The sequence below is a fragment of the Limulus polyphemus genome, unplaced genomic scaffold (genome assembly GCF_000517525.1).
Source record: "Limulus polyphemus unplaced genomic scaffold, Limulus_polyphemus-2.1.2 Scaffold307, whole genome shotgun sequence".
NCBI lineage: Eukaryota > Metazoa > Arthropoda > Merostomata > Xiphosura > Limulidae > Limulus > Limulus polyphemus.
Window position 1 is genome coordinate 527,078 of NW_013665917.1, and position 16,260 is coordinate 543,337.

Below are 16,260 nucleotides of genomic sequence, written 5' to 3' on the forward strand. Positions count from 1 at the left end.
ATCATTCAAAATGTGTATACATTTTTTTGGGACACCCTGTATATATATGTACATGTTTATATGACTTGTGTAGAATTTTAAGCAAAGATACTCAAGGACTGATTTTGAGCTTACAAACTCATAGCGTACGCATGGTCCCAAAGTGCGAAAAGAGTTTTGTGACAACGGAACTCGAACCATAATCCCTTATGTTAAATTCCGAGAACGCTAATCACTAGGCCACGCCCGGCCTCGGGTATCATTCGAGCCAGTGAGATCAATAAATTACTGAAGCAGAGTTTAAAGAAGAATTGAGTTTGTTCCATTCAAGGTTAAATTGTAACACCGTATAAATGATTACTATGTAGAGAACTACTGATATTTCGGTGATATCCAAGATTTTTTATTTTTTATTTTTTCCAAAAGAAACTACCCGATAAGATCAACCATGAATAATAAGGCATGTAACTAAATATAAGTAAAAATGAATAATTTTTCAATACAACAGTCGCGTCAAGGCATATATATATATATCTTTGAATGTTAAAAGCTAAAATGTCTATCTTGTTACATTTTGTGTAGTTTGTTTTCATGTGAAACACATTCAAAAGCTTAGTTCAACATTCTGTGTTACATATTCGAGTTCGTGTTAAAACATTTGTAAATTATATGTAAAATATCGTGAGACTAGAAAGAACTCACAAATATGTCAAAACAAGTTTTACTAATATCAAGGCATCTGACAGTTTGTTTCATTTACTGTGATTTTTCACTAACTTTCACACACGTTATCGTGTTCCTTTATTGCTGTCCTAGCGAAAGTACCCGGCTTCTTCGTTCGGGTTACTAGGTTAATAGTGTGTGTATTATGAACCCATTTAAGCATAAAAGTATAACCTATATACTTTTCTTGCTAAGCAACATGGCATAAAAGCCATTGTTGGAATGCACTGTTACCAAAACTTACTAGCTTTTCTATATGTTAGAAGTTATTATATAAGCAACCACTTCTTTTCTACGTGGTTTTTCGCTAGCTTGCCTCATTAAAAATGTGAGTGCGCGCGCGCACCCACGTGGATAAGTACTAATACCCAGGTGCACACCCTCAGGGTCCACTTAGTATTGGTGCAAAATTTCAGGTTTGTAGGTTCTTTCCTCTTGAAGTTATGGCGGTCACACACAGACACGCCCTTTTAATATTAGAGATGTATATATGATTGTTAGCTTAATAAAAGAAAATAAATACTGAGCCATAAGTAAAGAAATCTACATTTTAGTTTTCATATTTTAAACACACATTCACCACAAGTGTTCAACATCTAAGAATTTCCCACAAATATTATAATATCTACAGTCATGTTGGCGATTTAAAAGCTATAGGTTAAATTCTTTAATTAAAATAATCGAAAACTTTAGGCTACCTAACAATATTTTTATAGCATCATGAAAATTGTTCATTAATTTCAAACTTTTAATTAAAATAACCGAAAACATTATAAACTATCGAAGAATAATTAGTAAAATGTAGTTCTTTATTCAACATTATAAAGAATGTTGTCAATGTCACACCAATCAAAAGAATATGCCTTTTGGACGTTCATAAAACACCGCAGTATTTTTCACAACTATGGATCGCAAGTAACATACATTAATGATTAGCTATTCCAAGGTTCAATTCGTAACTTTATAATACCCTTGAAGTAAAAATAAATAAACTAAAAAATCACGTAAATGTCAAGCAAATTAACAAACCGTCTGAACATAAACAAGACATAGAAGTCTCAGAGATGTTAGATAAATAAATGTGAACTGTTAAGGGCACTTAGAACCCAGAGAAAGTAAACATAACTGTAGAACTAAGATTGTTACTGTTTCTAGGGTCTCAAAAATTAAGTCTGCGTTATTCAACACCGACTCCGAATATTTATTTTAACAAATCATTCTAATTTTTACATTCATGAAAGCATTTGATCTATACTATGGGAAAAACTTGTTAACACCCTGGTGAGAAAAGATGACATAAAGTGTAAACTACATTTAGACTGACTACAATTATTTTTATTATTGCTGCGAAAATAACACCAGTTACATCTACTGAATAACAAATGCTTAGAGTAACTGAAGTTTATGAAAGAACCATGGTAATTATAACCGCTTACACGAACATCTAATTAACATGTGAAAGTGTTAAATCACGTTTACACATCATTACTGGAGTTTGAAATCTCCGGATTTACAAAGCTAAAACCCGGGGATCAATCCCCACGGTGAACAGAGCGCAGATAACGCATTGTGTATCTTTGCGCTAAAATACCACTAACAACAACAATAAGTCCTAGTATTTTTATTAGTACAGATTGTTCTTTACAATAAGATTCTCATACGCACATATATATTTTTGTCACGTATAGATTATACACCAGGTATTGATATAATACATTTCTCTTATCATATAGCCTTGGAGTATTTTAAACATTAATACGGCAATGTCGTCACTTCTACATCAGGTTCTGTAGATTAAGAAGACAGACATTTCTCTGACATTATGTGTTCGTTAACGACAATTAATATGTTGTTAAAAATGTAGAAAACACTGATGTTACATATGTAAACATATGATTTTCTGTTTCATTAGTAGCAGTTGTTCGAGATTAAGATTTGTTTATTGTTAGGTACGAAGTTGCATAATGGGCTACGGTCCCCCAAATCTATTATAAGATCTTTTGTAAATTATGATGTATTAAATTCCAATTCGGCTTTAAATATTTCGAAAAGTACCTGCTACTCTTGTGGCTTAAGCCTCTAATGTTTTAGTAGTTAGCAACGCCCCTGCACTTGCATAATATTAAACTTGATGTTATAAACACGTTAGGCCTATTTTTCAACGGCTATCCTTAGGCCATTTGGTGTACAACGATTTTACTGTAGGATCTTCTGTTAATATGAATTTAAACTCCCAGGAATTGGACAGATGACACCAAATGTTGGCCTCCTTCATTCACTCACTCGCAAAGATCAGACCCCCCCCCCCATCCCATCCACCCCAATAATGAAACTCGACCAGTGAAAACAACGGAAGACAAAACACATTGTCTGTACATAACGCAGTTACCAGATATAGGATATCATCACGTCAGTGTGTGACCAGTATGAAATTAGTGTGTGCTTTTAACAGTTGTTGCACCTTAACCTCACGTGCCGCACATGAAATCAGAGAAGAGAATTTTGCCATTAATTGTGAATTTCGATGAGGTGGGCATTCGTAGACTTCTAGCAAATCATTTCGGTGGGCATTCGTAGACTTCTAGCAAATCATTTCGGACAACGTCACTCGCCATTTATTCTTATTCACATTCTCAAAAGTTGACAGACTTTCGCAAAACATGATATTTAGCATTTTCTGACAAAAAAAAATCAGGTCTATCTTTCCTGGGAGTGGTTAAAAGCAGAAACGTCACTTCTTATTGAACGGACTGGACATTTAAATAACACTAAATTCTAAATATCGTATGTTTTCAATTACACCAACTAAGACAAATAAGAGAAAGTTATTTTCAAATTTTTACAGTTTTTCTGTAATATCAGAAAACCTCACCGGATCAATATATATTTCCTCGTAAGGGACACTTAATTAACACTGAATGACACATTTTATATATCATTCGATTACTCCAACTCCCCTGCACTAAACAGAAAGAACCATTTTCGTATTTTTATAGTTTTATGTAATATATGAAAAACACATTCAAAACCAGTATATTTCTGCTCGGACGAGGCAATTAAATAGCTTTTAATGTCTTGTGCCATATGCTAGAAGATTACGCCAATTCTACATTGCATTAATAAAAAAATAATTTTCCAAATATCTGTTTTAGCTTTTCTGTAACATGTCAAATAAAAAAAAAACTTTCCAGACCAACATATATTTGCCCAAACGGACAGTTAATTAACACTGAATGATACATTTCGTATGCCACTCGATTACACCAGTACTTTCCTATAATAATCTAAAGAATTATATCCAAATCTCTTATATTTTTCTGTAACAGCAAAAACATTTCCGAACCATCATATATTTGCTCGGACGGGGCAGTTAATTAGTACAGAATGGCACGTTTCATATGATACAGCTTTCCCCTACAGTAATCCTGTATAAATCTATTATAGTTGTTCTGTAATAAACACAAAAATTCTTTAGACCATCATATATTTGCTCGAACGGGGCAGTTAATTAGTACAGAATGGCACGTTTCATATGTTACTCGATTGATACAGCTTTCCCCTACAGTAATCCGAAAGAATTATTTCCAAATCTATTATAGTTGTTCTGTAATAAACACAAAACTTCTTTAGACCAGCATATATTTGCTGGATGAGGCGGTTAATTAACAGTTGCACAGCAATGAAGAAAGAGTAAACGTATAATTTTAAATATGCAATTCGAACAACACAGCAATATCACAATTTGTGGGTAATTACATTATTTAATTTTGAATAGAGTTGGTGTAAAAAAAATCTATAACAAGATACATAGTATGTAAAGATTTAGGTTAAAAAGTAAATTACGATTTTCAGGATGCAAAGTCACTTGTTACAAACGTTCGATTATTATTGCAGAAGAAAGTATTATTGTTTTAACTTACGCACATCAAATCTTCGTGTACAGTCTAGATATATATAAATATCTTACACTTGTATAGTTAGCATAATTTCGGATATATGTATTTTCAACGTGTAACTTTTCCGAGTTCCTCGGTACATTCAATGTGGTTCCAGCCATGGCACTTAACACTTATGAAGCACATGTATCACATCGATTTGAAATACACTGATATTGCATTTGACAGGAATATGATTGTAGATTAATGATTAGCGGAGGGGTTTTGGGGAGCGACAAATGGGGTCATATTTTGATCTGGCTGATATAATCCTTTCTTTAATTTTATGAAAGCTACATTTTCAGAGACATCAGAAAAACCTAGAAGTTCCGAAGCAATTCATCTTTGAACAGTTGTTACGTCATCACAGAAAGCTACAACATGATATATGCACATAGAGACAGACCTGAACACTGCAGATCCAAACGACCACCTGAGGTGAAATAATGCATGGTGAATGAGATGCCCATTCAGTCGAATCACTCTTCCAACTCTTCTGATGATGATAATAGCGCATGAAACTTTGCATTCTACAGATAACCAGATTCTAAAGACCACGCATTAAATCCAAATAAAATATCAATTGTCATTTCATGAATACAATTATAATACTCAATGGTTGCCATGTATTTGCATTGGAATGATCCAAATATTCTTATTCATCTCATCCAATTTTTAATGTAAATTTAAATTTGTATGACTGTACATATCAATGGATTTCGTCAAGTGAGGAGTAAAACGCAAATAGCCACATCATTCTTCCTGATATCCTCTGTTAATATTTTAGTTAAAGAAAATCAATCGGTAAGGCTATCAGTCAACTAACTTTTGTCCAATAGGGACTTTATATCTGGCAGACTAACCACGATGCTTTCCACTTTCATAGCTTTAAATTCTGGATGCTCTGGACATGTCGATTCTTTAAATTGTTTGGGTATACTTGTTAGCAATTTTCTTCAAAGTACACACCTGCTTCTTACTGGTAATGATGTTTCTGCAAGACTTTGTACCACAGTCCCCGGTATTCCTTTTGACGTGGTATCTTCCTCCCTGAATTGAACTGTTGGGCACGAAATTTAAATTCCATTAAACTGTAGACTTTCTTGTGTTCCAGTATCCTCATACTGTTGCATGAGCAGTTCTCCTGAGGGAAGAGACTCACTACACGACCCTTTTCTCTCAATACTTTAAACATATAGTTGGATGACTGTGCGAAGGGGGAAATACGATTATCCTGTACAGCGATTTGTGCCCATCTTTGTAAAGATTATGAGCATCTTGAGTTTGGTGTGTGTCCGTGCTCTTCATTCACTTTGATTACGTCTCGGGTAGAATTAGTGTTAGCAGCGTCTACCTCCATGTTGGAATATTTTAAGCAGTAAGTACCATTCTGCAGCATATCCTTCAGCTAAGATGTTTGAAAAAAAATCTAATGTATGAACAGTTCCATCCATGGTGACTCTCTCCCCATTTGTAAGCCGTTTTAGCATAGCATTCATGCTTTTTAACACATCAGAGTGAGTTCACTGGTGATTTTGAAAATACCCAAACTTTATAAAAAACATATGTGGAAATATGGCATTTCTTCACGCGGTGGGGACTATAGGTGATACCTCCAGCGAGCATAATTGCATTTGCCACATATCCAGTTATTTGGGATGTCAATCCACGTAGTGATACTCACATTTTCATATAGTAAAGACCCCTTTGAAACATTAAATAAGTTAAAAAATCAATTAACAATTATATTTGAAATTACGCATATAATACTTGACAAAAAAGGTCGTTGACTGACCATAAGGACTGATTCGTAAATATATAACTTGATAAAACATACATAAACAGACTAATCTATAATAGCTGCCGTTATTTTGTAGGAGAACGGTGTGTAAGTATTACCCATTTTGCATTTTCAGAATATTGCACTGTATTAATTACATTAAATAACAATACTTTCCTTAAGGTTATCTGCCAACATTACTCGCAAAATAAATGAAAAGTGTTGCTAAGGCAGTCTGAGAATACACTGTAGTAACCTTGAGAACCTATTGAGAGATATTTGGAAAAGTTGAAGACGTAGAATCTAAATTATGTTTGTAAGTGTAAATTGGTATTTTTGTATGATGAAAAAACGACCATAAGCTCCAGAACAGGAAGTCTAGGCTACTCTAGTCAGAACTTCATAGTAAATTAGTATACCCCGAACACGTGCTAACTGTACACAGTTATTAAAAGAAACACTCCAGCAATATACAGATGGGAACATCATGCTGATCAAAACGTAATACTGAATTTCCTCCTCGAATTTGAGTTGTTGTTTTTATTCAAGATTTTTTATCGAATGTTTGAAATCATTCAGGAACAATATGTATATCTCAGATAATCTAACATATAAAAAGATAATAAATATTGAGGCAATTAAATCTCTGAAGTTGCCGTGACTGGGCTGGTTACATCTCCATAAACTAATCCTGAAATATACATTTTAAACAGTCCTTTTACACCTCTTCTGTCGATTGTATGTCCAAGATAAAATATCACTAATTTCAATAAGTCATTGTATTTTAGTTTGTTAATCCTGTATCTGTCCCTTAAAAGTAACAAAGTCTATACATCTGTGTGGAACAAACCAAATGCGTGAAGGCCAGCTTCTGTTATTTTAGGAAAACCGATGACGAACATAAACAGTTAATAACGATTGAAAATTTATTTGTAAATTATTTAGAAATAGTAGGGTGGTAATGATGATGTCAGGGAGAACAAGTGGGTGTTTGATAAAAGTTTAATTTATGAACATTTACAAAGCTTATTACAAGTATGGCAAATAATGTCTCAAAATATCCGAAATATACGGCTACTATCGTGAAGGCAGCACCAATAAAATTTCGGTAGTATTCAGGTTATGTGGTATTTTGAATTAATTCAGCCAGAATTAACTTTAAGTTCTAGAATACAACCTTATAATACATAAAGGTTAAGTAATTGTTTGAAATTTTTATTTTTCACCAATTTTTGTAAAACGTAAGACAATGAATACGATTTCATTTTTTATCAGGTGAACAGTAAAATTTGAAAAAAAAAGTTTTCTGTTTTTGACCAGTTTTTATTTGTTTTTTGTTGTTAAGCACAAAGCTACACAATAATCTGTGCTGTGTCCACCAAGGGTATTGAAACCTAGTTTTTAGTGTTATAAGCCTTCAAACTTACCGCTGAGCTACTGAGGGCCCATTTGATTTGAATATTTTTATCCGGGCAAAATGTATGCTCGTCCAGGGGGATTTGTTTTATGTTGATATTATAGAAAAATGACAAATGATCTGGGAATAATTATTTCTGATTAGTATATGGAAGAACTGTAATAATTCAATGTTAATTAACCGCCTCGTCTGGGCAAATATATGCTGGTCCAAGAAGTTTTTTAATATTACAGAAAAACTGTAACAGAGCTGGAGATAATTCTTTAATTATTGAAGGAGAGCGTTGGAGTAATCGAATGACATACGACAGGTGGTATTTAGTGCTATCTAAGTGCCAAATTCGTGTAATAATATACTCACGCGGTTTCTAGCCATTCCTGCGTTTCAGTGAATATAGTTTCTTTTATTTTTTCTCTAGATTTTTCGTGTTGGAGTAGATGGGATGATTATAATTTACACCTATCTGCTAAGCAGCTGTTATCATTGCAAAGTTTCACATAAAATAATCATTTTCAGGACTTAAAAAATGTGAACAGTACAGTCCTGTTGTGTTGAAAATAAGATATAAAATTTTCAAATATAATAGTAGGAAATCCACCAGGATATGCAATAAATGTTATGAAAATAAAAGGTTTTCCAAGTAAAAGGGTGGCTTCAGCTATTCTTTGTTCTTTATGTATGAGATTCACTTGTATTAAGAAACGGTAATTTCAAATGGAATGTGAATTGTTTGTTTGTTCTAGAAGAAAGCCACATTGAGATATCTGTCGTGTCCATCACGGGAAATCGAAACTCGGATTTTAGCGTTGTTAGTCTATATCTATATATAGTCACTGGAGAAACTTGGAGATTTTTGGGTGTGCAGAAGAAGAATTTTGCGTTGTTATTCTATACAATACATGTTGCATTACAAGCGCTGAAGTTAGTTATTGGCTCACCAGAACTGAATAAACCTAGTAATGATCACGACTGGGACTCCATTTTTCTAAAACATACATGAAGCAATGAGATCCAGAATTCTTTTTTTCTCAGTTTCAGATTATTTCTACAGTATACTCAGAATAATGACCAACTCATGTCAAAAAGAAAAGAAAAGCGAAATGGATCCTAATTGTAAGTTACTTGAAGGCTTTCCACTAATTTAAATGTGTAATAATAACTAGGAGTGAAAAAATGTGTTACTAATGCTATTTTCAGAAGTATTTAGAAATTTGTTCATGCTTACCAATCCATTTATTCGGGCCCGAGTCGTAATCTGAGGGTCACGGGTTCGAATCCCCGTCCTACCAAACATGCTCTTCCTTTCAGCCGTGGGGGCGTTATAATGTGACGGTAAATTCCACTATTCGCTGGTATAAGAGTAGCCCAAGAGTTAGTGGTGATGACTAGCTGCCTTCCCTCTAGTCTTTCATTGCTAAATTAGGGACGGCTAGCGCAGATAGCTCTCATGTAGCTTTGGGCGAAATTCAAAAACAAACAAACCATTTATTCGTGTGAGATTTTTATGAAAGTGTATGGGCAAGAGTTTTTACAGTAGGTGTCTGTAGATTTCAACGATAACACGGACAGCACACAACTGGTAATATATTCAAAACAGGTCAAACTTATATACAAATGTTCATCACACAGTTAATCACCAAAGTTGTATCTAGAATTTTAAGTAATCGTCTATCTTCGTCAAGAGTCCACACAGGCTGATTCAGTTACTTTAGAACCACCTAGTTGACAAGACAAATTCTTCTTCTCTATTCTGTTATTGCAATACAATCTGCGATTATTACATTTTAAAAGTCGCCACTATACAATCTTTATGGGTAAACTTATAAATAGTCTAGATCTATTTGACTATATCTTTCACCAACTTTGTCTTACCTTCACTTTTATTAACTTTCTTATTTGCGTTAAATTGGTCGCCTATATATATATATATATTGCCCAACTGAGGCCCAGAACTTTGTACGAACTTCGAGACGTTAAAATGTAACAATACTCACTTACAGCAACGAGAAAAATTCAGAAGAGTCGAGTAACATGAGGTCAACTCACAACAACTGAACTACACAACAAATGATTCGTAAACAGTTACGTAAGCAAACTTGCCATAACTAATGCTTCTAAAAATAACTTACTTTAATGCTCACACAATATAAACTAAATAATACTATCATATTAAACTTAAAATGAATAATGTGTATATATAACAATTCAGAATATATTTTTGATTTCAAATTATTCCTATTTTTGGGGACGAACTGACTATTGACTCTTTTTTGCTTTCTTCTTGAAAACTTTTTTAGGTTCTTCCCTTAAATCAACGTGTGTAAAACAATAAATAAAGTGCAAAATCTATTAAAGAAAGTTATTAAGTTCTTCAGCACCATACTATCACCACCAGCAACAGTTTACGTGTACAAGGACAGACGGAGATATAGGGTGATGGAAGTCAGAAGATTTATTGAAAATTCCTGTAGTCTCCTATTTCTTGTTTGTGTGTGTGTGTGTTTTTTTTTCTCGTAGCTATATAAGCTTTTAATGGGTAGCTGTATGGTTTACTAAAGCTGCCGCTAAAAGGAGGGAAAGTCTGATATTTTATCTGCAATTATGAGGGTTACTAAGTACAAAAAACTTGCGCAAACACATCCTCTTTTTTCCACTATATACTTAAGGATGAGATAATTTTAAATTTAATGTGTTATTTCTGGATGCCCCATTGCGTAGCTTTGTGCTTAACAACATACAAAAAATATATCTGGATCAGTGATATATAAATACTCATGATAAAAGTAACTTCCATTCAAAGATCTTTAGCTTGATCTATTCTAACATCCGAATTTTATTGTAATTGCTTTAACGTTCAGATTCCGCATGCACATATGGCAACAGTTTTTACACGGCATCTCCGTCGTATTCAAATACATGCTATGCTCATTATAGGCGGCGGAGTACAATAATTGTACGTATATATAGGCCTATATTAAAGATCGGAACGAAGGATAGCGGTGATCATAGCGTTAGGTGGAAATGCAGTTGCATAAATTATTCTAAATTACATGTTAACGATGTGAATATTCAGTTAAATCTGTATCTGTGTGCATATGAACTGCGACACAACTTTTCGTGAAGCTTATCAACGAATACTGAGTATCTGCTGTTTGGAATACTGTTTATGGTATAAACCCAATTTTGGATACAATTTTGTCGTTCACAGCGCTCACAAAAACAGATTTGTTGTGTATATCAGTGTCATATATCACCAGGAGGGGAGGCTAGGCGGATCTTCCAATTCAGAGCTGTGAACATAAGCAAAGCCCTCTCACTTCCCTTCCCCATAGCGTCACTATCACACGCATTGATTTTCAGTACTTATGTGTGCTTGTAGGCGTATGCGTCTTCGCACCCATACATACACTTATATACATATACATCCTCCACTTTCACCACACGCAAACACTATCAAATGCGCTCTACCGCCTGTGCTAACTGATATTGTATTAATGTTTGGACTAGTCACACACTTCATTAGCGGTAGTCTTGTCGCAACTCTTGTTGCACATTATAAGCTTTAAATTTATCTATCCGGTTTGCCCGTTCAATTTCAATAATTCACATGCAAGTCAGGGTAACCATATCTGTATAAATAGATTTTACATCTACAAAACGTTTTCTTCCAGCATTAGAACATTTTGTTTAAATGTTACATATAGGTTTGTTTGTTTGTTTGGTTTTTAATTATGCACAAAGCTACACAAGGGCTATCTGTGCTCTGCCCACCACGGGTATCGAAACCCGGTTTCTAGCGTTGTAAGTCCGCAGACATACCGCTGTGCCACTGGGGGGCGTTACATATAGGAAATGATTTATAAAAATATTAACAACTTAGATCCTGCCAAGAAAGATGGCAATGCGAATAATCAGCTTTTCTAAGAACATATACGTTCCCTGTGGATTCGAAACAACCTTTTATCTCGACAGGATTAGTTTCTAAAATCTGGTTAATTAAACTATGTACATACGTATGAAAAAATAAGGTTTTCTATAATATTTTGTTTCAGCATACAATGAGAGTTTGAAAGTCAGTTTCAATATTATATAATTAATATCCAAAAGTTTCCCTCGTGCAAATACTTGGATATATTAAATTCTGCCAATAAAACAGAGGTGACTTCTACCTACCTGAAAACTTTGAATATTTGAATTGTTTGAATATTACAAATAATATAAGCATGTTTTTCACTATTACATTGGTTAAAAATCCTTCAAATAGCTGCTCAAACTAGAAAGAACATAGTATGAAAGACAAACAGACATAGGATTGACAAACTGGCCGAAAGATTAGTTCCCATGTGGAAGGTAAATAAAAACAATTCACCAAGCAAATATTCTATTACAATAATTGTTTGGCACAGGAAACTCTTGAAAAAATCTCCGAAGAGTAGGCAAAGGCTCTGAGGAATAACCGTTATCTTTATTTTAAGAAAATCTACTTAAGGAGATCTAATACTATAAAACACAGTGTGCATCTGTCTGTCTGTCTCTTGGTTACACACTGATGTCATAACAACTTATTATGTAATTCAGGTAGTTTGTCTTCCTGTCAATTAGAAAAGAGTAGTCTATGATTGATCGAAAATTAAATGCACATTTGGACTAAAATGTACGAAAAATTACACCTTTATTTGCAATTTGAAAACGTATCTTTGTTAAATCTTCGAGTTACGCCAGAAAGGACGTAATATACTTTACTAGACGTTTATACAACATATTAAAAGCTTATCAAAGTTTTAAAAAAAGGTCTAACGTTAGGTCGTAGAATAATATTCGAAGGTTATTTATTAATAGTATTAAGTGCGGTAAGGTTTAGCAAAAAAAAAAAACGTGCACAAGTTACAATGTTAATTTAGATCTTTATCAAATACAGGTCGTACTTAATAAAGGCTTAACTAATGTTAGGCCTAAGACAAGTGGACTTTTAGATTTCATTGTCTGCGATTAGAATTCATTGGCATTACTCTGAAAATCCTGTATTTAAAGAAGTACTGTTACAATAAAGATACTAATTTGGCCGCAAATATTTTGCGTGTCTCTGCTTGTATAATAGTTATTTTCCAATTTACAGATATGTATTACACTGCAACAGTTTTCTTTTCTGCACTAAAACTATTTCCTTATAATAATAATACAAATAGCACAGTTGTAGAGTTTTGGCTGTAATGGATAGCTTTTGTATTGTTCCTAGAGTAGGACATTAGAGCAAAAAACTCTACTATGTCTACATTACCTAAAATACCCTTCAAACAACAAATAGCTTAGTTAATGTCAAGTACTTAAAAACAGTTTAGTTACTTTATTCTTTGTATATCTGAAACAGTTCTGTTTTTTATGGCGTGGAAAACACTTTTCATAATTTTTTCCCCTACATTAGCATATATAAATAAAGTTGTCATACTTCGAAAGATTTGTTTTATTCATATAGGTCCTAATTTTTTTTTTTTTTCATAGAAGGTCAAATTTTACATCCCGTTATACACTATTTATACTGTCACGCGACAGTTTCATCTTACACATCGCAAATATGATTGTACTAAACCTTTCAATCGTTATACGTAAAAATACAACATATTACTGGAACAGCGTTATTGTAATAAATGAATAATCTATTTCAAAAGTGATCTTACCCGACGAAAAGAAGCATAGCTGTTGGCACACATGATTCTCCTTGTTATAAAGGGTATTAGGTTCTACCCAAAGTGGCCAAGCAACTTGCTCATGTGTTCGACTTTTTATCTCCCCCCCCCCCTTTATGACGTTGCATGAAATCGAAAACTAGGCTCGAACGACTTCGATAAGCAAACATCAGTAGACCATGAATGACCGGCATTTGGGTAATATTCAAAATTATAGGAAATAATTAAAAACAACGTTAACTATTTACACAATTTAAACTTTATTGGAGCCGTTTAACATAACTTTAACACAACACTCCAACACTCTACAAATACTAGTTTCTTTATCATGAAGATGACGTAGATCACGTCGAAACTAGTATTTGTAAAGTATTGAAGCCGTTTAACACGACACTCCAACACTCTACAAATACTAGTTTCTTTATCATGAAGATGACGTAGATCACGTCGAAACTAGTACTTGTAGAGTATTGGAGTGTTGGTTTAAAGTGGAAACCGTACGGCTCCAATAAAGTTTTAATTATGTAAATAGTAAACTTTGTTTTTAAGTATTTATTATAATCAGCAGACCTGTCATGTATATTTCTCTTAATCCTTATTCTGTTAAGTCACATGCATTGAAAAGAAAGAAACTGTTAGAGAATCAATTTTGTAAATGAATATTAGGTTTAACAGAAACCATTGTTATTGATCTTCATATTGTATGAACTGGATATTTATTAATATATGCGACATATATAACTTACTTAACTTAAGATTTAACATAATTGGAGGAACAAATCACTCAAGAGTAGACAAAAGGTCTGAGGAATAACTCCTATCTATGATATAATGCTCCCTAATGGCACAGTGGTATGCTGACTTACAACACGAGAAACCGAGTTTCAATACCCGTGGTGGGCAGCACACAGATATCCCATTGGGTAGTGGCTTTGTACTTAACTTCAAACAAACAAACAGACTTTGATATAAATGTGCTATTTAAAGAAAAAAAAATCATTTTCTAATGTACACATATATATATATTACATGGCAGGCCGTTCTTCATTACGAAACTTTTTACAGTGTGTGTTCACACATTTAAATAGTTGATTGGTAGTCTTAGAGTTTAAATAGTTGATTGGTAGTCTTAGAGTTTAAATAGTTGATTGGTAGTCTTAGAGTTTAAATAGTTGATTGGTAGTCTTAGAGTTTAAATAGTTGATTGTAGTCTTAGAGTTTAAATAGTTGATTGGTAGTCTTAGAGTTTAAATAGTTGATTGGTAGTCTTAGAGTTTAAATAGTTGATTGGTAGTCTTAGAGTTTAAATAGTTGATTGGTAGTCTTAGAGTTTAAATAGTTGATTGGTAGTCTTAGAGTTTAAATAGTTGATCGGTAGTCTTAGAATTTAAATAGTTGATTGGTAGTCTTAGAATTTAAATAGTTGATTGGTAGTCTTAGAGTTTAAATAGTTGATTGGTAGTCTTAGAGTTTATTTATATTTTTTTTAAGGTAAATTGTCTGAGTCGTTCTCCTTTTCCGTAACAGTTTAAAGTCTTCAGTCTGGTTGCGTGCCCCCCAGTGGTACAGCAGCAAGTCTGTAGGCTTATAACGTTAAAAACCGGGTTTCGATACTAAAGTTGAGCAAAAACAGCCGTTTGTGTAGCTTTGTTCTTAACAACAACTAACCAACAACCACCTGGTCGTGGTTTTTGGATAATAACCTCTACCCATTTCGGTGATTAAAATTATTATTTTGTTATAAATAAAAGCAAGGATGACAAGGTTTTTGAGAAATATAAATAGTTGAACATATTGGAAGCTCATGGAAAGATGAATACTGCTTCTAATACTTAAACAGTCAACAGAAACTAGACAACAGAATACTGCCAAAAACAACAATAAATATTTAATGCACGTCTGTGCTGTTGTAGAACCAATGAACTGAAGCACCTGCTACAATAAAATTGTTTCGTTGAAACAAAATATCATTATATATATATATATATATATATTCAAACCATATAACATTGAACACCTATCTGTCATATGCGCACAAACACAGGAATAATGGAATTCAGTTGCTTCCATCTTTTAGTACTTATTATGCTATTTTTTATTTTTTAACGGGCTTCGTAATTAGTCTATTTGGCTCAGCGGTAAATTTTCTGCCTTATAACGCTACAAACTGGGTTTCGATACCCGTTGTAATCATAGTACAGGTATCCCATTGTGTAGCTTTGCGCTTAACAACAAACAAATCAAACCGTAGCCCCTCAGCTCGTGAAAGGGGAAGGGAGCTTGTTTCTTCAAGTTTTATTTTTCTAATTAGTGTTAATACTCTTTCTAATTTATTTTTTACAATGTATTTGATGTGTGAAATTTTTTTCGTGGAATGGCAGGGGATCTTTCTTTTTGTATTAGGGAAAGTTCTACATTTACACTAACTTTCAAAGTTTGGCAAGTTGTGTTTAAATGGAGGTGTTTTCAGTATCATAACATTCACTACAACAACAAAAAAGTTATAGGCGCACTACGCTTGAATTACTGTATTGCAGTGACATGTTCCTGCGGGAAAGTGTTTCAAGTTTAATTATTAGTGACGCCATCTTTCACACTGTGTTAATAAAACTAGCTTAGTGATTTTTTTCATCATCATAGAACTCTTTGTTTTTGATCTGGATCTTGAAAATTTGTGAGTAGGACAGAAGCCACAGTACGAACTTCCTTGTGGCTCTTATTATACTTTTATAATGTAAATCT

The 16,260-nt window shown here is 33.4% G+C and overlaps 1 protein-coding gene across 1 annotated transcript in view; it reads right to left on the reverse strand.

Moving 5' to 3' along the window:
* Positions 1 to 13,617, reverse strand: part of LOC106457251 (solute carrier family 2, facilitated glucose transporter member 1-like) — a 34,210-nt gene extending 20,593 nt beyond the window's left edge. The window contains exon 1 of the mRNA XM_022383086.1: positions 13,510 to 13,617. Within this exon, the coding sequence (XP_022238794.1) occupies positions 13,510 to 13,542 (33 nt within the window). The 5' untranslated portion in view covers positions 13,543 to 13,617. The remainder of the gene's footprint in view (positions 1 to 13,509) is intronic.
* Between the last annotated feature and the right edge of the window lie 2,643 nt (positions 13,618 to 16,260).